Genomic DNA, 26,800 nt, shown 5'->3' with positions numbered 1-26,800 from the left:
ACAGCAATATATTTAATCATGTCTGGCAATTTGAAAAATGTTTTTTGTCGTCTATAAAAGTTATATAAACATTTAATGATTTAAGCATTTCACAGATTTCTACACTAATTATATACAACTAAACTGTCAGTACACAATAGTTATACAAATTAACTTGATCTATGCATTTATTCAGGGCCGGCCCGATGCATAAGCGAACTAAGCGGCTGCTTTTGGGGCCAGCAAATCGTTTATTTTATTTTTATTTATTTTTTTACATATTAATTAACAAATGTGACAAATGAATGAATAATAATTCAAGACAAGAAAATTCTGATTCCATGATCAATATACCTGCCTACATCTGCTGCTGTGTCTGCCAGTGTTTGAGTGCACATAAACTAGACACCTCTCGTGCATAGACAATTCGTGCGCAGTCACGGTAATGTTAAGCCATGTCAAAAATTTTATTTGATCAATGATTGACATTTAAAATCAATGATTTATCCTTTAAATTGAATGATATTCAGAACAGAACAAGAATTTAAAAAAATAACTATAAACAAGCCAAAACGAAATAATTTAAAGCGAAAGTGAAAGTAAGCGGTGTTGGGCTCCGCTGGGCGCTGGCAAACGCCTCCAGCTGAGCGGTCGGCATTGCGCGTTCATGTGTTTTGGGGGCGTGGCTTTGGAAGGAGCCTAGAAGGGAGGGGGTGGGAGTGAATGGAATAAGTAGCTGTGTTTATTGCAGCCCTGAGAGGACTACAGACACTCGATTTTTATACTCACTTTTTCAGAGTACTTAGATTTTAATTATGTATTGGTATATAAAGACAGTTTAAACAAATTTGGGGAAAAGTTTTTTAGCAAAAATCCTGCCTACCCTGCCTTTAATACATAACCTTCATTGCATTCATTTATAATGTGACATTATAGCATGACATTTGTGTCAATAATCTTCAAGCACAGGTGACTGCGTGGTGGGAGGGGGCCCCCAAAAGGCACGGGCCGGCACTGCATTTATTTCCATTCAAAGAAATGGAAACTGATAGAAAAAGATTGGCTTAAAAGATTCATTATCATGTGGCTCCATCAAGTGGACAACATTAACATCACAGCCTTCACCTATTCAGTTGAAATGGCGAGTTCAAAGGGATTAGAATTTGTTGTCCCAAGTATCATAAATTCATGAAACTAAGAATGTTTGCTCAGAATGACTAGAATGGCGCATTATATAAGCATAATAGTCGCAATGGGCCATACCAGATACGAATAAAAAAGTGCATCTGCTAAAAAGTGTTATGTACATCAAAAATCTTGTGATAATTTTTTCTCAACATGGTCTAGAGCTAATGTGTGCAAAGTTTGGTGAGACAGGTCTGACAAACTGCTTAGGAGTGTCCGGGCTTAAAGCAAGGATTCAGAAAAAAAAAAGTTTTATTTGGTCAAAATCATTTTAAAGTTGCCACTTTGTGGCTGATTTTTACTCAAATTGGTTCACATTCATTTTCACAAGATGTACAAATATATAAATTATATCCACTTTTGTAATTGTTATATCCACTTGGCACTTATATCTTTATGCTAAAAAATAATAGGCAGGAAATGTAATTAATAAAATTGTTCAAAATAAAATATTTAGAAGTAAATTAAAGGAACACTCCACCGTTTTTTCACATTAAACTGTTATTCCCTTAACTAAGACGAGTTGATACTTATCTCTCTCGTCTCAGTGCGTGCACTCAATTGCTCTGGCGTGCAGCGACACTTTGATAGCACACCAAACACCTCCACGTTTTCCCTATTTAAATACAGTTACACGAGTAGTTACACGACCAAGTATGGTGACACAAAATAAAACGTGGCGCTTTTCTAAGCGGGTAAAAAGGATGACTATAATGTATGGCGGAATAGCACTTGGCAGCACTTCGACTCGGCGCAGTAAAAAGTCATGTTGGTTCTAATGACAGAAGTGAGAGGGAGAGGATTTTTCAGGCGTGACTTTTTACTGCGCCGAGTCGAAGTGCTGCCAAGTGCTATTCCGCCATACATTATAAAAACATGTACAGAATCAGCGTCCCTAACATGTGATGGTAAGCTATTCCAAAGTTTTGGAGCAACTACCCCAAAGGCCCACCCCACCACTGGTGGTGGTTGAGGAGAGATGTCCTGATATGATTGTAAAGCGCTTTGGGTGTACAGTAGTACAAGCGCTATATAAATGCCTCAAAAAAAAAAACTTAACTTGGTCCTCGGAACTTTTAACAAGTTTTGAGTTGATGATCTCAAGGTTCTACCTGTCTTGTACCCTATTAACAAATCTGATAAATAAGTCGGTGCAAGGCCGTGAAGAGATTTATACACTAATAAAAGGAGTTTAAAATCAATTCTATATTGTACAGGGAGCCAATGTAAGCGGACCAAGGACGGAGTGATGTTCACGTTTTTTAGTGTTAGTTAATAATCTCGCTGCAGCATTTTGTATCTTTTGTAGCCGTTGAATAGATGCTTGACTAATACCCTTATATAAAGAATTGCAATAGTCAAGTCTTGAGGATATAAGAACATGGATTGCAATTTCAAGGCTCTTATGTGTCAACGATGATTTCATTTTAGCCAAATTTCTCAAGTGAAAAAAACTTGACCACATAATTTACCTGTGCATTCAATTTCAGTGCGCTATCAATATAAACACCCAAGTTTTTAACACGATCTTTCACATATAATGACAGTGATCCGAAATTGAACTCTGCTGCGCCTTTGGTTCCTCTAGGGCCAAACACTACAACCTCTGTCTTTTTTTCATTGAGGTATAAAAAATTACAAGCAAGCCATGATTTAAGATCAGACAGGCAAGACATTAGAGATTGCACATTATTTCCATTTTGTAATGGTAGATATATTTGCAAGTCATCTGCATAACAATAAAATGTGATGTTGTACTTCTTAAAAATGTCTCCTAATGGGAGCATATAAAGAGAAAAAAGCGTAGGGGCTAGGATAGAGCCTTGTGGCACACCACATTTAAGTGATGTCGCTCTCGATGTGTACGGGCCCAGTCTCACTGCCATGGTTCTGGCAGTCAAGTAAGACTTAAACCAATTTAGGGCCTTCCCCTGAATCCCAACATATTCCTCTAGTCACGAAAGCATTACCGTGTGATCTATCGTGTCAAAAGCCGCAGTTAGGTCTAATAAGACTAACAATACTGAATCACCAGCATCCACTGTCACCAGCAAATCATTGAACACTTTTACAAGGGCAGTCTCTGTGGAAGGATGCTTCTTAAAACCAGACTGGTAAACTTCACCAATATTACTCTGTTCTAAGTATACATGTAATTGATTAAATACTACTTTTTCTAAAAATTTTGACATGAATGAAAGATGAGAGACCGGTCTAAAATTGGTCAGGTCAGTTAGATCTAAGTTAGGTTTTTTTTAATATAGGTTGCACCAGGGCCTGCTTCAGCATGCTTGGAAAAGTACCTCTATTCAAGCTTTTATTTACAATCTGTCAAATACTAGGTCCAATAACCTCAATGTTTTCTTTCAAAAACCACGGAGGAACCATATCTATAGCTGACCCAGTAGGTTTCAGTCTGCTTACCGTTTCCAGCAGCTGCTGAAATGATATAAGTTCAAACTGATTTAAAACTATTTTGTGTAACATGGCCCAAAAAGTCACCGCTCATTTGTGGGATAATTCTTCTAAGATTCTCAATCTTAGTTGTAAATAAATCTAGAAAATTCTCGCACATCGATGGAGACGGATCTAGGATTAATGTAGGAGGATTTATAACTGTATTTATTATATTAAATAACGTTCTAGGATTGTTAGCGTTCTTTTCTATTATCTCCACGAAATACCTTGATTTGGCTGATTTTATAGTGCTCTGGAATTTTTTCTGTGCTTCCTTAAAAATGTCATAATAAACTTGTAACTTATATTTCTTCCATTTTCTCTCTGCCTGCCTACAGATTTGTCTAAGACCTCTTATCTCATTATTTAACCACGGATCAGACCTAACTTTACGCTGTTTAGTATTTTGAGGAGCCACTACATCCAACACATCTTTACAGGTTGAATACAACCAATACAAGTGTTCATCCACACCCATATCATGTAAAGCAGATTCAGATATTCTACACACCTCATTAAAATTTGTACTAAATTCTGTACCAGTTGTTGCTGAAAAACTGCGAAAGCTTTGCAAAGACTTCACAGGATTAACAAGACAGCATGAGACAGGGATATTAAACAAGATGGGTTTGTGATCCGAGATAACATGGTCATATAATTCTAAATCTTCAATAAAGAGACCATGTGTTAATACCAGATCTAATGTATGGCCATAAATATGAGTTGGGCCATTTACTGATTGGGTTAGATCAAAAGAATCAATCAAGTTTAAAAAGTCTTTCGACATCACATTTTCCGGACAGCAGACATGTATATTAAAATCGCCTAAAATTAACAATTTATAAAATTTTGAGAACAAACCTCCTAGAAAATCCCCAAATTCATTAATAAAATCTTTCTGTGCACAGTTCATTCATCATTCTAATGAATGAACTTGGCTAAGCTAAGTGCTATCAAAGTGTCACCGCGCGCCAGAGTCATTGAGTGCACGCACTGAGACAAGAGAGGTATGTATCAACTCGTCTTAGTTAAGGGAATGACATAGTTTAATATGAAAAAACGGTGGAGTGTTCCTTTAAGTAAAACAACAACAAGATTGAAAAATAATAATTCAACAAAAGTTTAATTTAAGTTTACTTACACCTATGAGTTGTATTTAATATCAATCAATTGGGGGCACAGGTTTTATATATAAGGTGGAGGGTTTCAAGGACAATAAATTAAATGAAATTTAAAAACAAGTTTAGAATCAAATCTCAAATCTACCGTAAAACTTCAAATAATAGGCCGGGCTTTTATTTTCCCAAATCGCTGAACTGCACCGGCTTGTATTTGAGACAGGCGTCTATATGAGACAGGCCTTTAATTTAGTGTTGAGATGAGCATGACAGTAGAAGGTTACCAAATCTGTGTTTGTGTTTAACAGATCAGTTCATGCAAGAATTAGCCTACTATATTTAGAAAATAAATAAATAAACGGTGTGCTTTCTGCCTCTCCGTCTCAGTGAACTTTTTCTGGAGCACGTCTCTAAACTTAAACGAAACTCAGCGAATACTATTCACCCAGGCATGAGAAATATATCTTTATAATCATTTAAAATTATTATTTTTACTTTAATATTTGACCACAGCTTTATAATACAAATGTTACAACGACTAATTTCTTCAATATCATAATATGAGAACATCAAAACTTACAAAATCAAAGAGATATTACTACTTTTTTTAAAAAATCAGGATGAACAGGATTAACTGAAATGTGCCTTTCAACAAATATTGACATTCACATTTATCTATCATGACGGCTGAGATAATGTTTATTAAATGTCAACAGTGTTAATGTAAAAGTGTCATTTTCAGGCTTATGTTCTAAACAGAGGTACACAAGTAAGAATACTAATTGGGATAACATTACACATCCTGTAGCACAAGCTGCTTTGAAACCATCTGTATTGTATAAAGCGCTATAGAAATAAAGGTGACAACTTATTCTATGAATCACTAACTGCGTTATAGCGACCTTACTGTGTCAGTGAAATATGGGTTGTGGTTGTGGAGCCTCGTCTAAATGCTCATTTTGCTAAAACTCATTTCTTTAATACAACATGAGAACATCAAAACTTGATAAATAAAAGTGTACTTTTTAAATCAGGATGAACTGAAATGTGTCTTTCAAAAAATATTGAAGTTCAAGTTTATAACAGCGGAGTTCATTAAATATCTACTTTCCACTCAATTATGCACGCCTCGTCTGTGAAACAAGTCACTTACATTTATTTGCGGATAAAAATGGGTCAAATTAAAAATCTAATAATCTGGACAGCCCTACACAAGCCCATCATTCAGTGTCTGTGATGCACATTTTGCACCAATCAATATTGGATCGTATGATGATCCAATGATGAGTTATGTAATCAAAGATTATTTTATTTGAATATCTGCTAGTTACCCTATGGGTTGCACCTAGTATATATCCTTAATGTGATCTGTGTGCAAGTTATACAAGAACAGAAAGAAAGCTATAATTTATAAAGGTTAACTAAAGTCTGGGTAATGGCCACTACTTGATTTAGGGCTACAGTATATCTTGATTTACCATTGATGCTAATAATAACTGTCTGTCGCCATTGCCTGTCACAACAACAAGTTAAGAATATTTAGATACTGGAATAAAACCTTTGCTAAAAGTAAAATAAGATTTTTCCCTGACCTTCTTTTCTCAATAAAGTAAGGGTGCACACAAAAAAACAAACCCTACTTAGTCAAGTCAAGTCAAGTTTATTTGTATAGCGCTTTTCACAATACAGATTGTATCAAAGCAGCTTCACAGTATTAAATTAAAATAATACAACAAAGTTTGTTTCAAGAGGAATTTATTGATTGATAAAATTAAATTAAATATCCCCAAAATATCCCCAACTTAGCAGTCAGATGTCCATGTAAACAAAGGCACAGATGCCTCAACACCCCATATCTGCTGATAAATCTTTATTCTAGAGGAGTATTTTTCTTTTAACTTGAGCGCCACATTTAAAATGCTGCGTCATGCACAAGATGCTGCAGAAGATGCGAGTACAATGGTACATGTCTGTCTAGCACACGTTTACAAAGGAAAACCAATGGAAAAACAGCGCACTGGAATGCAAAAATGCATTCTCTGCAAAAATTAACTAGACACTCGACTGCCACGTCCCGTGTGAAATGGCCTTAACGCTAGTGGTGAGCGTGCACCATTTCACACCGGAACAGTCGATTGCGGCTTTGAAACCAAGTGCATTTGGACTAAGGGCCCTATCTTGCACCCAGCGCAATGGACTTTGTACACCGACGCATGTATCATTCCTATTTTGCACCCGCGCACAGCGGACTTTTCCCTCCACAGACACACGTCGGTAAACTAGAAAATGCATTTGCGCTGCCGGGGGCGGTTCAGCGCAAAGAGGCGGCGTGTTCCGGTGCAAACGTTCCCTGGTGCTTCCCGGTTTAGAAAACAATTCCGCGTTGCACATGTTATTCATATGCTATTTAAAGGGCACATGCTTGGCCATAATCAATGTAGCGTGTGCACAACGCGCATGCACTTCGCTTATCTCATCTACACACAGACGCAGCAGTTCTCATTTTTAGAAAACCATACATTATTACAAGGAAAAATATTAACACAAGGGAAATCATTGTTGTGTCCATGAAGATGTGAAAAAATAGGCATAAATCTAGCTTACACATTTCATTTACCCAAATGTGTATACGGCTATTTAACCGAAGCTAATTTGGCTGGGTTTCTCCCATCCCCAATGTCACTTCTCTGTGATTTACGGCCCTGACGAGAACGTCGGTCTCCTCTGCTGTGAACCGCTCCTGGCGTGCGCCTGGCAAATCTGCCACTATAATAGCAATTAAAGGGAATGTGAGATGTCGCTCTGATTGGTTTATTTCACGTTACGCCCAAACCACACCTATGAATAATGAAGCTACTTCAGACCAACCCATTTTAGATTTGCGTCGGGCGCAAGAGTCATTTATCCTGCCGGTATAATAGCAACAGCGCACAAGACCCGCCCACAAAGTTACTTGCGTTACGCGCTTTCAGATCGCTAAAATAGGGCCCTTAAGGCCATTGCACAGAGTCCGAAATTCGCATCCGAAATTTCCGCAAAAAAAAAATAAAATAAAAATTCCACCTCACTTTATGTCAATCACGCTTGCACACCGTCTACGAAACTTTCGTCCGTAATAAAAAAATTCGGATCGGGTTCGATTTTCTGCGTTTTTCGCATCCACAGCCAGTATTTTGAGAGGTTTTTTGACAATTCAGAGCCACCGTACAAGCGAACGACAAAATCCAGAATGGCGTCTGACAAGTTGATACACTTCGTCTCGCAGCACAAAGTACTGTATGAAAAACAAAAACGTGTGTGTGTGTGTGTGTGTGTGTGTGTGTGTGTGTGTGTGTGTGTGTGTGTGTGTGTGTCCATACCTTAGACAAACTGCCAGTCTCTGTTCAGGATCGATTGGTTCACGGAAATTGGTGGTCTTCTTTTTAATATGTGGCTCCAGTATCGCTAGCAAAACATCAAACTGTTCCACTGACATTCTGAGGTCAATTTTGAATCGCTCGGGATAATTTCGCAACTCCTTGATAAGGAGGTGAAACTCTCCTTCCTCTCGGCGCAATCTCAGGATTGGATGGACCCAATATTTCCTCTTTCTTTTTCTCTTTTTAAGAAGAAAGAAGGCAACAAAATCATCCTCACTGCTTGACGAATCCATTTTGTATTTTTTGCGTTTTTTTCCGCAAAGGCTTAATAAATACGCATCGGACTCAGTGTGCAAGGTTTCTGTGCGTGACGAATTTTAAGGCTGACGAACACGAAAAAACGCATACGAAAATTTCGGAATCAGTGTGCAATGGCCTTTAGTCTTCCAAACTGCCTATAGTTGTCATGAAAACACTATAACGCCTTGAATGATGCCTTTTTTCACCTGTCGATGTCCGCTCTGCGTATGAAGGAACTACCTGAGCCCTGCTTTCACCTCTGACACTGAGATGACGACAGAGGCAGCATGATCGGCAAAATGTTGGTGACATAAATATCCATGTAAACATAATGGGCAATATATCGCGGCACCAAAAATTAGAGGTCATGTCTATATATCGTACAATAGGCCGATATATTGATTATAGCAAAAGGCCTAGCTAATATGGCAATAAAAACAGATACATTCTAGTGCATTTATTCAATAAAGTTACAACACATCACAACATAATAAATGGATTGTCTGAAAGAGACTGAAATGGAGCGAGAAACATCCAGTGTGTTCGAGAAGTGCAGATTCCATTTCAACAGGTTACATCTCATTGAAATACTTAATCACTCAGATCTATTGTGAAGCGTGCACACAGCTGACATGTTGACATTCGCTGCTTGGACTCCCCTCTGCCAGATTGGTTCAGATACAGTGTTCAAGTGCAGTAAAACTACTAAATGCATTTAAAAAAGTGCATTTGCTGGAAGGATGTGTATTAACAGAGCAAAACATGCAGCAACTGTCATTTGGACAGCCACACTACTAGGAAGGTTCGATGAAGATGGATGTGCTTTCGACTGCTAGCCTATTTACTCTCCCCCTGGCCGTCTGTGTGCTTCAAGTGCTCTCAAACAAGGAGAAATTCATCTAAACAATTAAACCAAGCAAGCAATCAGGTCACACCTCCAATAAACCTCTAATTTACAACATTGACCAGACGCTCCTCTGGGTGTTTCCGCTGCCTGAACCACATTTGTATGTAACACTTTCTCTTCCCAGAAAGGACAAGCGGAGACATGGTGACCTGATAGAGTGAAGAGGAATAACGTTCCTGTCGATCGGCCCTGACAGTGAGATCAGTGAGAGGCAGATTATGGCCCTCAAATCCCAGAGTATTATTGATGATGGATTGGTGAACTGTCATGGCAGTAAACCCAGATCCCACTGCATGGGATGTTAATGCAGTCAAAGAGGGTATTTTAAATAGCCCCATGCTCAAGGACACTCTGGGAAACAACCGCTCACAAGAGGTAAAAATGCCTAGCAAGTTAATGTCTAATCAATACCAAACCATAGATTGACTCAAAATAAAAACAATAATTTGCTTAGTTCACTTTACATTATTATTCATTTTATTCACTAGAAATATTACCGTCAAGAAACTTGTTAACCATAAGTCAAATGGGCTACAGACATACCTCTATGGTGCTTTTGTGTCCTTTGAAAAGCTTGAAACTATAGGTTTTAAAATGAACAAAGACATTTGCTTTCCTGTTCCTTGGGTTAGGGTAGCAAGGTAGCCAAGGCGCACATAGCCTTAGGTCATAACTGTTAAACCGGCCGGTAAGGTGGCACAAAGATGGTAAAACATGCAGTCCCACCAAAATACAAACAAAAAAAAAGTACATGCCTTGGCAATAGATCTGCTGTTTTTGGAGGACGTTTATTCCTATCCCTTCCTGTCTCCTGTCTATGTCATCATTGTCCAGATATATGCATAGCAGCTTGTTTTCTCACTCAACATCACGTGTCAAGTCAAGTCACCTTCATATAGCGCTTTTAACAATATGGATTGTTTCAAAGTAGCTTTACAGAGATAATAGGAAATTACCGTAACAGATTGTTATGGCTGTACAACAGCTCTAGGATAATAGGTTAGTTTTAATTGATTGATTTACTTCCGTTGCGAAGATCATTAGTTATAAACTTATTGGCCGCTAATACAACACCGTTCTAACAGGAAAACCCTTAACGCACTCCAGCCACCCATCCGCACAAAACAGTGCCTGGTGTCTTGAGAAGGCACTCCCTGAAATAGGTTTGAAGGTGCAAACGATTATCCGTTATCTCTGAACAAACCTCAAAAATGCAAACCCGCAAAAACGCAGACATCGTGCACATGCGCATTACGTGTTCAAGTAATGCGCGTTTGAAAATATAGGTTTGCAGTCTGTAGTCCTTTACAAATCAACCCTCAATAAACTACTTGTCTGGCCTTAAACATTTTATAATACAGAATTTTTTTGGTCGCATCTGCGTAGCCACGCGAACCGGAATTATCCCGACAACATTTTATCAGTACTGAGGTAAAGGGAAGGGAAGAAGGCCTTCACAGGGGATGGACTAGCTGACACTAGGACTGCGTTGTCATTGTGTCCAGGCGCAGGTCCTTCATCAGATCTGGATACGGCCTGGATCCGGCTGACTGCGGTAAACCTCGGATAAACAGAGAGACTAATATTAGCGTAGACGCCATCCTTCTTATGATGTAACAAGTACATCAGGATTTATGGGGAGTGTTCCCGGTTCCGGCTGATCTAATCTATGCAGCCTAACATTGAATTCTAGAAGTCTATAATGTGTTATGTGTTTGCTAGGCCAAAGATATGTGTTTTTAGTCTAGATTCGAACTGACAGAGTGTGTCTGCTTCCCGGACAATGTTAGGAAGATTGTTCCAAAGTTTTGGTGCTAAGTAGGAAAAGGATCTACCGCCAGCGCTCGATTTTGATATTCTAGGTATTATCAACTGGCCGGAATTTTGAGATCGCAATAGACGTGAAGGACTATAATGCGTTAAGAGCTCGCTCAAGTACGGGGAGCTAAACCATTTAGTGCTTTGTATGCAATGCAGTGTTAACAGAACCGGGCTAATATGTCATACTTCCTGGTTCTGGTAAGAACTCTAGCTGCTGCATTTTGGACCAGCTGTAGTTTGTTTATTAAGCGTGCAGGGCAACCACCCATAATAGCATTACAATAATACAGCCTTGATGTCATGAACGCATTAACTAATTGTTCTGCATTTTTTCATTCGAGAGCATATGACGTAATTTATATATATTTTTAAGATGAAAAATGTGGTTTTACAGATACTAGACACGTGACTTTCAAATGAAAGATTGGTATCAAAGAGCACACCCAGGTTCCTAACCGATGACGAAGACTTGACAGAGCAGCCATCAAGTGTTAGACAGTATTCAAGGTTATTACGTCTGGAAGTTTTTTGGCCAATAATTATAACTGTTTTTTTTTAATTAAGTAGTAGGAAGTTGCTAGTCATCCAGTTTTTTTATATCAGCCATGCATTCCTTTAATTTTGTGAATTGGTAAGTTTCGTCAGGGTGTGAAGAAATATAGACAGTGAAAACTAATGCCATGCTTCCTAATGATATCTCCCAAGGGTAGCATGTACAGAGTGAACAGCAACGGTCCTAGTACTGAGAAACATGAGCAGAGTTCTCTTCTCTCGTATCCCTGTGCTACCATTCTGTGAAGATAGAAAAAAAAGTATCTGTCTACCAATAGTAGATGAGTGGTCAGCTGGTTTCAGAGTTGCTGTGAGTGCTACAGCAACTGTTCTGACCTTTCCCCTCAATGTAATAACTCTCAGACCCCTGGTTTGAGGCATAGGCTGATAGTCCAGAGCAATTTATTTCCAGATGTTGTGTGCGAGTGATGTTATTGGGGGGAGGTAGGACCTGCCCAACATGACTTAGCTTTTATGTATTTGAAGACCGTGGCAGTGTATGTATGCATGCATGCATGCATATACACACACACACATATATACATATATACTGCCACGGTCTTCAAATACATAAAAGCTAAGTCATGTTGGGCAGGTATTTGAAGACCGATTACGTTGTGCGTCAAGTTCAAGGGTTACTCTATTGGTGTAAATCGATGCGTACGGCCGTCTGCCGGAAGCCAGTTATTTTAGTCGATAAAGTTTTAAATATGGATATTTTTCTTACATGAACGTATCGCTTCACTTCAAAAGGCCTTTTTTAACCCCCGCAGAGCCGTTTCGAGCACTTTAAATCATAAATAGATGCGCTTTGATGGACTTAGGATGACTTCAGAGTGAGTAAATCATGGACTAATTTTCATTTTTGGGTGAACTATCCCTTTAACGATACCCATCCCTATTTATAAAGGAGTACTAATACTAGGATATTGGCTGTTTTTTAGAACTTATAAAGCACATATTAATGCCTTATTCTGCAAGACCATATTCTACATCCTTTAATCCTACCCAATACCTAAACTTAACAACAACCTTACTAACTATTAGTTAGTTTGAGGCAAAAGTCATAGCTAATAGTTAGTTAATAGTGAGAATTGGACCCTAATTTAAAGTGTGAACCAGTCCACCAAATTATCAAATTAATTATAGCATTGAGTATGTGACAGCATTGCATGATTATGTACATACTAGTACATATTGAAGCGCTATATAAATGCCTCATTCATGTAAACGAAATGATGATTTTTTTTTTTTTTTTAAACAGGTTCACTTAAACTGTCAGAAAGAACCAGTTTGCGGAAAAGAAATCGGACTTCCCATCACTACACCCAACTACTAAACTTTTCTAACATGACAGACACATGGATCAGAGCAGCTTACAAACTGCACCTAAAGCCACACATTTGAGCCATCGGTCCACAGTGAAACTCCTCATGTCTTCCCTTATTTTAAGTCAATCTCATCTGCAGAATGGTTCCCAAAGACCAGTGAAGTGCAGCTCACACCTGACTGTGAGCCAATGCATGTGCCAACACCTATGCTCAGCAGGCTTTTTCTTCTAAATTCCCTCAATCCTCTTTTGCTGTTCTCAATCTGCATCTCCTCTCTCCGGGTGTGGGAAGAAGGCTAGTCATAGTACTGAACACTTCTCCTGGCACCGAGGACTCTGAGAAACAGTGGTAGCTGCAAAAACAAGTAGCAAGTTGCTCTGTAGCCAGTGAGAGGAGGAGGCTGTAGCGTCACAGCAGTTGTGCGCTTTCATTGGTCACCTCTGCCAGACGTAACATTGTGTAGAGACCGAATTCAGCCACTCATAGCACTGTGAGCATGGTCTATTTTATGAATGAACAGTGAGACAAATACATAAATATACTGTTCATTGAAAACATGAAATCAAGCACATAGATGGTGTTCTAGTCTAAAACACCTTACAGAAAGGTATCTCTGAAACAATATATTTAAGCATTTATACCCAACACATTCTTAATAATGTTTTTCTCCAAAAGCATAAATAAAGTTTTTGTGGTTAAAAAAAGATATACTGTAATACTGTCTATTTAAATCATTGCGGTATCCCAACCATCAGTGCTGACTTTCTATGAAGACAATGCCTGACAATCAAAGACAAGGAGATTTGGTGATGGAGTCACTGCCGCTCATTTCATTTGTCAAGAGTGCCACCTACAGATGGGTTAGGGTTATGATGATTAGGATCAGACACTTAAAAGAGGAAAGTTTAGATATATATTCTTCAACATGCAAGCACAAAGTCAGAGTATGTGTGTGTGTAATAAATTAAACTATTTTGGTACACATTACTGCTTATGTTTTGATATATTGGTGTATCAATGAATAAATTAGATAATTATTTGCAGCATTTTAGTTCTTGCTTTAAACATTTTAATTTATTGGGCAACAACAGTTCTATGAATAAAATTATTTGGAATGAAAGTTTCAGAGCAAATGTAAAGGCAAATATATATATATATATCCTTGTCTTTGTCAACATGGTATGCTGGTCTTTGTTGAACATTACAGACAAATGAAAGAAAGGAAAAACAACTGTATATTTGACATCAAAAGCTATAATGTTTCAGAGAAGATGATGATCACTCCAAATTAATTAAACTTAAAATTTCCTCAGGTTTAAAGCTTTAAAAACATTTACCCCTACAAATAGGTATAAACAGAAAAGGCAAACTGAGTACACAGAAGTTTTCCAATTTATAAAACCACATGTACGGCAGAACCTGTGCAAGGCAATGATAAACCAATTGATTCCTCATTGATCGCTATATGTCCAGCCATGTCAATTACTGACATATAAATTGCCAGAACATGCAGCAAGTTTGTCTTGGCTTCAGAATACAAGCCCTCATATGTTTGTATGAGTTTCAGTTCATTTTTGTGAAGCGCTCCAGAAAGTAGTTCACAGACACAGAGAAGACAGAAAACGCATTCTGCTTGTTTTCTTTATTTTACAAACTACAGGTTTTGTTGTAATTGTTAATTTACACAAATAAAATATACTCTTTACAGTTTCAAATTATATATTATTCTTATCTGTATGACCAAAAATTACAGTTCTTTTCGCTGTTATCAGGAAAAAAATGCAAGTCCACCCCTCAAGCCATATTCACATTGCAACCCTTAATCCCGTGTTCGTGGACAAATTTGGGCACAGAGGTCTCAGGTGTGATCCAAAAAAAAATAATCTCAATAAATGTTATATCACTATCTTCGATAAAATAAAAACTATCAATTTATGGTGTTTTTTTATTTATTTTTGGGGTATTTTTTAATTTATTTACCTCTAAAAGTACCACATTTTCTATGTAAATTATGCTTATTTTTATGTTATATTTAATATTTCTTTAACTTCAGTAAAAAAATTTAATGAAATAAAATAACTCCAGTAATGGCGCTTTTCCACTGCATGGTACGGCTCGGTTCGGCTCGGTACGGTTCGACTCGGCACGGAACGGTTCGGCTCGCTTCGCTTTTCCACTGCGTGGTACGACTCGGCTCAGTACGGCACGGTTCGGTTCGCTTTAGCTCGGTTGCTTTTCCACTGCAGAGTAGTACCGCTTCAAAGTGGGTGGGACTGATCGTTATAGTTGCCGTCTCTACTGCCATGACATCATCATATTAAATACTCATTTTTCATTCCGTGTTTCCCCATCCGCTCCTCGGCAACCAACGAGAGGAACGTCTGCACCTCGTCCACTGACCACGATTCAGCCATTTCTTTTTTTTTAAAGCATTTTTTAAGCAAATACTTTTAAAACAGGCGCTGTGTTGGCTGTTGTCTACTGGCTATTTAAATCTAGCGGGTTTAGTGTCTCGTGTTGTAAATACAATGACGCTGGTAGTGATGATTCTGTCTGACCAATCAGTGATCTGCAGTGTTTGCACGTCACATTTTAGTATCGGTACGGTACGCTTGGAACCTCAACAGAGGTGGTACCATTTAAAGCGAGCCGAAGCGAGCCGTACCGTACCGTACCATGCAGTGGAAATGCGCCATAAGTGAGCCGTACCGTACCATGCAGTGGAAAAGCGCCAAAGCGTGCCGTACCGAACCGAGCCGTACCGTACCATGCAGTGGAAAAGCGCCATAAGTTCAGACAGCAAAAACCTAAAAATGTGGTGACTTGTGTCATATGTTGCTATAAAATTAACAAAAAACAATATAAAAAAAAACAATATAAAAAAAAACAATATGGACCTATTGATTTTTTTTTTTTTTTTTTTTTTATAAAATAAAAATAATAATAGCTCTGAATTAGTTTTTCCCATTCATTATTGGGTGCCCATTTTTGTCCACGAAGGTGAAATTAAGGAGTAGTTTTTTTTTTTTTTTTACCCACTTAACATTGTAGAATCGAGTAAATTTTTTTTTGTGTGTTCCCGAATACCCGAATACGGTTTAAGCGCACATTTAAAGTGGCTAACATTAGGCTACTACGTATATGTTTCAAATAATAAGCCATATTTGATGTCGGTGAATGATAGGCGAACATTTGAATTTCCTAACCGACATAGGCTACTGTAATTGCCACATGGACCAGCCGTGTTAACGATCCACATAATGAGTGACATGAGCATGACAGTTTTAAATCTCTGTGCAGAGATTTAAAACAGTTTGAATAGAAAAGTGCCAGTAAAAAACAAAGTGGGGTACAGGTTTACATGTTAAATTAAATGCTCTTTTTTTCGTTCAACCAAAAATGTGCTGGGAGTCCACTGTTGCTATAGTAACGAACAGATAAATCATGCAATCTCATTTCACTGTTGTTGCCAATATTGAGGTTATTTCAGCTTCGTACAAAGTTTGCTTCCTTCATATTTAGATTAACTGTATTGTTAAAGAGGGCAAGCTCTACCATTCAACTGAACTGTGTTTATGCATTTTAGACAATTACATTGTTCTTGCTCCGTCCATGCAATAACTGCATCCTTGTCTGAGCAGAGTTTTCTATTTACTTCAACTGCTCAGTGCTCTGGTATTATCAATGGTATGACCCATTTCAGGAGTTACCATAACTAAAATTTTAAATCAGAATATGCGCATTACTAACTTACATTCACTAAAATATTGAAATGTTAGCAATGCTATAGGCTCCACCGCAGTAGTTTGAAAAGTGTCTGTCAAATGTCAGCTCGCCCTGTTGCTCCGTCGGCACCTTTGTCAAAATACTTTGTACTTTTGGTGAAAAATAAATGTAGTGAAGTTGAATACTTTATTTTTATTCAACTCAAGTAAAAGTAAAAAGTACCACAATTTAATTTTAATTAAATACTTCTCAGCAAACTTAGTTATAATGGTGTCGACTTGTATTATTCCAGGGTGCACAAACTCAAAGAATAAACGTTTAGTGGGAGTGAATTACTTTCTGTCTCCAGTGAAGGATCCAGTACATTGTAGGCAGTAGTTAAAGGCTGAAATTTTTTATTTCCAAATATTGGACATTGGATTATTTCCAACATGAAATCAACTACTTGTTCTCTCAATGCTAATCCTATTAAGTTGTTCAAATATATACTGGACTCTGTTTTGCCTAGTGTATGTTCTACTTTTAACAGCTCCTTACAAAATAGCATTGTTTCATCCTGCTTAAAATAACAAACCTCAATTCTTCTGATCTCAATAATTATGGTCACATCTCAAAATTAACATTTCTGTTAAACAAGCTATCTCCTTACTTGGTTTCTATCAATATTCTGGATCCTTTTCAGTTTTAGAGCCAAGCACAGTACTGAGTCTATCCTTTTAAAAGTGGTAAAAGCCCTCATATTATCTGTTGACTCGGGCAACTGTGCAATCCTTTTATTGATGAAGTTAAGTGCAGCCTCCGACCTCGTGGATCACCGCATCAGCTCTATTTTGGGTCCAACCTTGATTTCCCTGTCCATGCTCCATCTCTATTCATTTTTGAGTACCATAAGGTCTCTTATATTTATGATACCCAGCTTAATCTTCCTATAAAATCTGGAATGAATTGAACTCTGTGTCTTCTGTTCGTATGTCTAAAGGACATATGGATAGGTTGGATGGATAAAAAATGTCTCAAGTTGAATGAGAAAAAGACAAGTTATTCTGTTTTGCCCCTCACAACAACTAAAATTCCAGTGCTTACATAGGTCCTCTTCAAACAAATATTCATACCAATGTCAAAAACCTGGGGGTTATCTTTGATTCTGATCTAAAGCTGACAAACAAATAAATTCTGTAGTCAGCGCCAGCATTTTACAGCTTAAGGGGATTTGTAAGCTCAAAACTTTTCTATTTTCAATGATTTGGAGACTGTTATTCAAGCATTCATCTCTACTAGGCTTGATTACTACAGCGCTTTATGTTCCAAAATTAATCAGTTCTCATTTTTATTTCACTGTCCTGTGAAATAAAGTACCAACTTTGTATTGTGTATATTAGATATTTTCTTATAATAATTCTTTTTTTTTTTTTATAATCAATTTTACTTTATTTAGGTTTATACATAACTGGTCTATATTATGTTATGTTATTATTCGTTTATGTTGTTTGTTTGTTTTTGCAGCATGATGCTCTAACCCTATGTTGTGCAGCACTTTGGTCTGCATTCATCTCGTTTTGGTTACACTTTATATTAAGGTGTCATTGTTAGTGTAATTATATATTTAAGTATTGAGTAATATTAATTAACAACATGTTATTTTAGGGTTAGGGTAGGATTAGGGTTTGGTTGAGTGCAAGTTGCATGTTATTATGCATAGTTTATTGTTATTACTTATTATTGTGAGTACATGTAACATTATGTAACAAGGACACTGTAAAATAGAGTGTTACCCTTGTTTTTAAAGTGCTATATAAATAAAATTTGACATTGAAGACAGCAGACAGCCTAATCTGTTTACACGGAGTACCTGTTATCTTATAGCCGCTGGCAGCCAACTGCCCCGCCATGTATTCGCCATCAGAGCTGTTGTGAGAGCAGCCCCACGTCCTCACCCAGATCTTCTGTGTGCCAGGAATCACACTGTATATAAGGCAAAAGATTAAAGGTTTATCATCTATGAATACTTGCTGTCCAGGGTTGTTTGGATGTTATATTCTGATACACATGGATAAAAAATAAAATAAAACAATGTAGGCAAATCTGAATCTATACTGTAAAACAGTCATCTTCAAGATCGTTTAATTACATTGTTGTAAATCTGATATGGCCCACACTATCAAACATTTATTTTCAAGCTTTATCCACTAGATGGCAATATTTAATCAGTGTAACTGTAACTATCACAAAATGATAGGTTTCATTCAGATATTTATTTTATGTAATGATGCACCAATCATGATTTTTCATGGCCGATTCAGATTTTTATTTTTTATTTTTTACAAGCAAATTGGCCTAATGGTTAGAGAGTCAGACTGGTAACCCGAAGGTTGCGGGTTCGATTCTCAATACTGAATGAGTATTGATCAATACTTGAGCAAGGCGCCTAACCCACAAATCACTCACTGGGCGCCGCAGCAAAAATGGCTGCCCACTGCTCCGGGTGTGTGTCTCCACAGTTTGCAGTGTGTGTGTGTGTGTGAGCGTGTTCACTAATCACTACTCATACTACTGTGTGTGCACTAACTTGGAAGGGTTAAATGCAGAAGACAAATTCCGAGTATGGGTTACCATACTTGGCCTTCACATGTCACTTTCACTATAACAAGCATTTGAAATTAGAGGCAACCACTGAATTTAATCATGATCCAAACAAGGATGCTACACGCATGAGCAGTTGTTTTTGACAGTCGTATTATTTCAACACTTAAAACAAAAACAGAACGGCCTGAAATCAGATTTGTGAATTATGCTACATAAGAGGAATACACAATTGCAAAATTGAAAATTCACTCGGTAACAGCAGGTGGCGCTTGTGGAACAGCAGGAGTTTCTTTGCACCGCTGTACACAAAGCAGTGCTGCGCTTATAAACACTACAGTCAGTTCCTTTCAGAGATGCATTCATATAAACCCCCACCCCCAATTATTATCAATATTTTTTCTTCCTATATTTCGAGCATCACAAACAATGAGCTTGCTGTGCCTGGCAAAGCATTTGCTCTGCTGATACGCCTTGGGTTCTCTTCTTTGCGTCGGTCTTCGGCATGTCCCGTCTCTGGCATGTATTAACATCCTGTTTACAGACTTCGCAATATTGCCATACAAATGGTATTTTGGGAAATTATTGTAATACAGTTTGTGTGCAAGTCCGGAATAGAAATCAGCCAAAATAAAACTAAAAACCGGTTTCGATTTATGGCCAGTTGACTGGTGCACCTCTATTTTTATGTTCGTTTCTGTTGTAACTTCATCTTCACAGGAGCCTACTTTTGCTATAGCGACAAATGCAACTTTAATGCCAATCTGACTGACAGATAAACTGCATTCTTACTTCAATATCCCCTTTTACACAGCAATTATTGCAAATTAATGTAAAAAATGACCAGAACGACTTTTCTGGTACACAAATGGGCTGTTCACACATGATCTCTTAAAGGCCAATTCACACTGCAATGACAGTTTTTATTGTATGTTATGGTGTAGCTGAATGTTTACATACAGACACAATATTTGCATAAAAATAAACAGATGGAAAGTCAGCAAATAAGATGTGCAACACAACTTCATCAAAACAGCACCTGAGCGCACCAATAGGTCTGTGAAATCTTGACAATACCTTTCATACAGGGTTAGTTTAAAGAGAGGACCAAAGTGTAATGTGACTGCATGTGACAGTTGTGTTTCTGACCTGTCTGTCAGAAGCTCCTCTCCTGCAGGCTCTTGCTTGTGCTTGCGTGCGCGAGGCACAATGCTTCTCCTGGCAAACTGGCGCTCATGGGGAGTAGGGTCATAGGAGGTCACCATATCCTCGATATCATCAACAAGAGAGTCACAAGCAGACGGCATGATCTAATGAAAACAAATGCACTAGATGAAATACTGCAGAGTAATTCTGTAAAAATAGCATACACAGTCGATTAGGGGTGGGACAAAATATCGACAGAGCAACATATTGTCCTTCATGCAAAAGGAGAATCGATATGCTGGCGCCAAATATTTATATTTTAATTAATAAAATAAGGCGCTCTAAATGGATTTGCCAGCTCCCAGCATCGCTACTTCATGGCTCCTCAAGGTGGTGCTCAACACATGAATGAGGGAAACATGAAACATGAACATAAGTTAACTAGCCTAAGAAAAAGAGTTTTTTAATGGGATGGCGGACAGCAGTGAGTAAAATAGATGCCCCAGCCAATGCCATGTTTAAGTCCAAAGCTGGACCCACTTCAGCTTTTATACCATTGATGGGACAAACAAAATTGACAATGAGTATGTGATATACAAGAACTGCCAGGTAAATGTAAAATGCACCGGTATTACCACAAACATGCAAAGCCACTTGCAATGCCATCACCCTGATCTCATTAAAAAGGTTTAATTTACTTAAAATTTCAAATTTAAAAATGTTGTGCTGTTTTCTAACGGTTTGGACTTGAATAAAAAGAGAAAAACCTGCACTTAATCTTTTAACAGTCATTTTGTTTTCATAGTGAACATCTTTCTTGCAATAACTTTTTCATAGAGCTGTTGTAAAGCCTAAACAATCTGTTACGGTAATTTCCTATTATCTATGTAAAGCTGTTTTGAAACAATCCATATTGTTAAAAGCGCTATATAAATGAAGGTGACTTGACTTGGAAGAGCAAGGACATTTTTAAATAGAACTCAGATTATATTGGTCTGAAAGAAGAAAGTCATTACACCAAGGATGGCTTAAGGGTGAGTAAATCAGAGGTAATTTTTGGGAGCACTATCCCATTAACGACGTCATCAGCGACTAGTCGACTCGACTTTCATCACATACATTTAGACTTTAAAGGGCACCAATTATGCCCCCTTTTACAAGAAGTAAAATAAGTCTCTGACGTCCCCAGTGTGTATGTGAAGTTTTACTTCACTGCTATGTTCATTCTTACATCCAACAAAACACCTCAATCGCTTAGGAGACATTCTTGTCTACAGCTGCTCCAGCGTCGAACAATGGCGGACTGTGTCCAGCTCACTCAGGGCGGGTCTATGCTAAAACTGCAGTGTCTGTCAACAGACGTGGGCGGGGCCTTGTGCAAAGTGACGTCACTTTGCCCAGAATCTGCGAACGGCTTGTTCGTAGATGCTTATGATTTATAAAAAAATTTAAATAAAAACACTGGGTGGATTTTTTATATTATAGAGTGGTTGTTTACATACACTGCCAACACACATTTATGTTCAAACACCACCATGTAAAAGTGAATTTTACATAATAGGTCCCCTTTAAAAAATCTGAAGTCGTATTAGCGAGTAGTAGTACTGACCAACATATAAACTGGCCGACAAGTTATATATGATCTAGAAAATGAGATTAGATCTTTTGGATTTAATTCTCAATTTCCTGAGACCAATTTGTTTAATATTTTCAAAAAATAAATAAAAAAGTAAACACCCTCAGCCATTACTTCAATAGCAAGTAGCTGCTTCAGGTATCTGTAACGTTACGTATAACTTATTGGTTGCATTGTAGTTTGGCTAGAATTACTGATCTCAACATCCATCAAATTAGGCTATTTGCAGTTTTCTTTTTTTCTAATTCACTTTTAAATGATGAGTCTGCTTTGCACACGCACAGAGCGATTATACACTAAACACTCCGTGTGTAGTTTTATAAGCATGGTCTGTGCTAGACTTTTCTTCATGTCAGGGCAACAATTTAATGAACAAGAAGTTAATATTACGTGACAAAGTGTAGAGACAATGTTTTTTTTTGTGGGTTTTTTTGCTGTATTTCCCCAACGAAAATGGTTCCAAACAAAGCCATGTTGCGTGGTTTTCAATCCGATCCAAATGTATTTTTAAATTTGACCAATTCATTCAGACTGACGTGGTTACATGTGACTTTTTTTTTTTGGACTGTGGAACTAGTCAAACAAATTATTTTGTAAACACTGCTAATGATTCACTAACCCATTCATAAAGACAGTCAGTTGCTTCGTTCCTGAATGAATCCACCTTTTTTAACTGAAATCGATTGAATTGGAGTATTTGCACGACAACGATGTGCTAAAAACATTGTGTAAATGTTAAAAAGGGCGGGTCTTATCTAAAATTTGGAAAGATCCTCTGCTATACCTTTAAATTTTTCATGATGACAATTATGTTAGATTGTGTTGATTTGTGCAATTCTTATAACCACTAGTGATGATGTCTGTATGCTGTTAATATCTGTATCCTTTCATTTGAAGAAGAAAAAAAAAGCCTATAGACTAAACTCGTCATAGCCTACGCATGTGGCAGGACGTCACCGTTTTCTCAGATTCGTGTTTTTGTAGTTTGCACGGAGATAAGGGTTTCGTTTTCAAAAACGTGCACTTTGAATCCCGTTTTTAAAAGTTTTAAAAGACGACATAAAAGGTATTAAATTTTTTGTTAAAAATGGTGTCGTGTAAAAACAGCCCCTAAAAGACTCAATGGCTCACTCATTTTCACATGGCTCACATCGGTTTTTGTTTTGGTAAAAGTACCATTCTATTTTTTCTATCACTTCATATCCTTTATTCCAATTTTATTATTGAAAACATTAATCACATAACATTTTTTATGCAACTGAAGGTTAATTGCAGTTTAAATGCATACAAGAGCTCCTTCAAATATAAGCGTTACCTGCGTTTTTACAGTTTTTCTCAGTCACTTTGGTGCATTTCTCACATCACTATTTACATTTGCACAACAGTTAGTTCAACCTCCACAACATTTAGTCATTTGTGCACATCATAGTAGCAGTTTCTCATTCCTTCCAACAAATTGCAAATGCTTTTGGACATGCATCAATTGCTTTCATACAACTCTCTGCTGTTTTATAACATTATCATGTCAGTCAAAATTAAAGCTGCCGTCGGCAAGTCTGGCAGATTGGGTCGATTAGCCAAAATTTTTAATGTTTACAACTCTCATGCCCCTCCCCACTACCAGCGAGCACCCTCCCATCGAGGTCGTGCTCGTCAGTGCGTCACTGTGCGTGTGTACCTGATTTTCTGTGAACGCGTACGTCTCTTCAGCATCTATCAACACCATGGACTCGGAGGTAGGCTGCCCTGGCTAATCTATCCATAAATAGCAATAACCGAGGAATTGGAAGCTTGTTAGTAGATTTTCTCTCCGCCATCACGCTTCATGCAATCTCCAGGCGAACTTCAGGCGTGGCGTGTGCGTGTGATATTAACGTACGCGAGTGAGGGGGATCTGTGGCGTGTGCACGACCTGTGATTGACAGTCAGATCTCACCCCCCCCCTGCGCTGATTGGACCTGATGAAGCGGGAGCGCTGGATTTTTGCAAAACAAATAACACGCTCCAGGTGGAGTTAGAAGCTCGGGTTTTTTTCTAAAACCACCTTATTTATGTTGTTCTGTCGGATTATAGTGTCGATTACACTGAATATGATCAAAAAAATGTTGCCGACGGCAGCTTTAACTAGCCTATACTTGTGAATGCTGAATAGTCATTCCATATAAAACTAATAGCCTAGTCCTCATTTCATTGCTTGAGTCATTACAAAAATGTTGAACTAGGCCTAGTTGTCAAAATCTGTCAAGCAAATTTTACACTTTTTTTTTTATCTTTTTTAATCGCTACTCGAGGAGATACTTTCCTCGCTGCATTGCAAGAGATGATATTCGCTGTGATGTAGATGAAATTATGTGGCCAGACAGAGAGGAACGTCTGGATGTGCATGAATGATTACAGTACTATGTATGTTGCATGTTCAGTTCCAATATGTACTGCAATATTGTTTACAGTTGTGCACAGCTCTACCCAAAAGGAGTTTGTTTGTTGTAAATAAGGGTGTATTTTTTCTTTTGCACAATGCTGTGAACAAATTAGAATTGCAAAGAGCATATGCAGTAAAAATGTGAAACATACATATTCAGTGTCTTGTACTCAGTTACCTCACTAAATACAGTAATGTGTAACTTTACTGTATTTTTCAAATGGCTGTGCAAATAGTATATAGTGCTGTCTTGAGCATTTTCAGGTAGTGTCACCAAGATCTGACTTTTTTGCATTGGAAAACATTTATAGAGTAAACTGTCATAATGAAAACATGACAAAGCCATTTGACTATCTTGTTCATAAACAATGGTGTCAGGACTTTTCATCTTGATGACACTGACACTTTCATTGACATGAATACTTGCTTTTGAGGAATGAGCTATCCATTTTGAGCAAGTGACACGCTTTTGCAGGTTATCAACTAGGTTTTGCAGTTTGTACTAATTGTTTTGAGAACTGCATTAACTGTTGTGCAAATGTAAATAGTGATGTGAGAAATGCACCAAAGCGACTGAGAAAAACTGTAATTCTAACGTTACTTGGCTTTAAACCAGTGTGTGTGTGTGTGTGTGTGTGTGTGTGTGTGTGTGTGTGTGTGTGTGTGTGTGTGTGTGTGTGTGTGTGTGTGTGTGTGTGTGTGTGTGTGTGTGTGTGTGTGTGTGTGTGTGTGTGTGTGTGTGTGTGTGTGGTCCTTTGACTGGTATATCTTTCTTTGTAAGAATACGTTTTCAGTTTAACTCGATGTGACGCTAAAAAAGATTTAACTTTACCTCTCTAAAATAACACGCTTTGCCAATAACTTTTAAACATATCTTTAAGTGTATCTGAGTCGTGTATTATGACACATGTCATGAATGTGTCTATGCTAAGCCCCGGATATCCACTGAGGAAAACCCATGTGTTTAACTTACGTTACCTCAAACAAACTCTATATAGAAAGTCCAAGAGTGCGTACTTACTGGAAAGACGCCAAAATCAATCGTATTGGGAAACACTGAGAAATCCGTGGGAGTTTGAGGGAAAATATAGAGTTGTTCTGCTCTTTGATCGGTTATTTTCGCGTTGTTTTGCTTTCAGAGCGCCATGCTGACACATTTCACCTTTAACCTCGACGCAATACGGCAAGTATAAAAGGACAATCCTCAAACTAGTGATGGGCACTTTCGAAACACTAGGGGCGCGCCGATTGACAGGGGCTGTGTTATTCGCACTGCACACTAACTTTCTGCTTACTGCCCTGTGGCGCATACAGAATAGTGTGTGAAATAGTATATGCAACAAATAATGTTTCAGAGTAGCCTAGTATACTAAAGTGTTGTCACATGACAAACAGCTGTCAACATTATGAATTAATGTGCTACCCATTCTTTTGTAGGCTAAAGGCAAACCTGAGTGAAAGTGTGCATCTGAAACCGCATAAACAGTAGGCTATGTGATAAAAGAAGTGTGTCCGAATTCACAGTACACAGAAAAGAGTAGGCAAAAAATACCTACTGTAGATTCTGAAGTGTGCATGGACCAGGGTGCGGATTACACAATGGTCTTCAGGGGGGTTAATGATTTTCAAAATCATTATGGTTGATATTGTTCTTGAAATTGTAATGATGATTATTAAGTCCAAAAAAAAAAAAATTGGGGAGGGAAAAAGCACATCATATTCCGGCTACAGACAAAACAAGCTACGTTAATGGTCCATGACTTCAGTCTACTCTACTGTGAGTAATAGGCTACTCCTAATTCGCAAAAACTCCTCTCTTACTTGAATCTTTTCTGCATTGTGTTGTTTATAACGCCTCTGATTGCACATTGCATGCCTAAACTCAACAGAAATGTGTAGCCTATGTGATTGGTTATAATTCTCAACACTGCAAACTATGCGTAAAAGAAAATAACTATAAATATGATGTATCACAAACAAATCTAATGTAAATGTAATGCCACAATTCACATTTATTTTATTTATATTTATGTTTATTAAACGCTTCACATTTCGGGTAGACTACTTTCTTTGACCCCACAACATCTTATTTTGATGTCCTTCAGGGAGGATCAAGCCTTCATTAGGGGGGTCCTCAAATCCCCCCGTAATTCGCACCCTGCGATGGACATTTTACTATCCCATGAGGCCACAGGAGAGGATTTATGAATGACAGTGAAGCAACATAACACTGGTAGGTCAAATGATAATATCAACATGATGAATGCAGTACGTCCAGATT

The 26,800-nt window shown here is 37.8% G+C and overlaps 1 protein-coding gene across 1 annotated transcript in view; it reads right to left on the bottom strand.

Annotated features, from left to right (window-relative positions):
- Window positions 1–25,688, bottom strand: part of cdkal1 (CDK5 regulatory subunit associated protein 1-like 1) — a 344,073-nt gene extending 318,385 nt beyond the window's left edge. The window contains exons 1-3 of the mRNA XM_082150344.1: window positions 25,541–25,688; window positions 20,465–20,625; window positions 18,585–18,697 (exon numbers count right to left, since the gene is read on the bottom strand). Of these exons, the coding sequence (XP_082006470.1) occupies window positions 18,585–18,697; window positions 20,465–20,622 (271 nt within the window). The 5' untranslated portion in view covers window positions 20,623–20,625; window positions 25,541–25,688. The remainder of the gene's footprint in view (window positions 1–18,584; window positions 18,698–20,464; window positions 20,626–25,540) is intronic.
- Between the last annotated feature and the right edge of the window lie 1,112 nt (window positions 25,689–26,800).

Source organism: Leuciscus leuciscus (genome assembly GCF_965113295.1).
Source record: "Leuciscus leuciscus genome assembly, chromosome: 20".
NCBI lineage: Eukaryota > Metazoa > Chordata > Actinopteri > Cypriniformes > Leuciscidae > Leuciscus > Leuciscus leuciscus.
The sequence above is the reverse complement of the archived record's forward strand: the minus strand, read 5'-3'. Positions and strand labels throughout refer to the sequence as shown.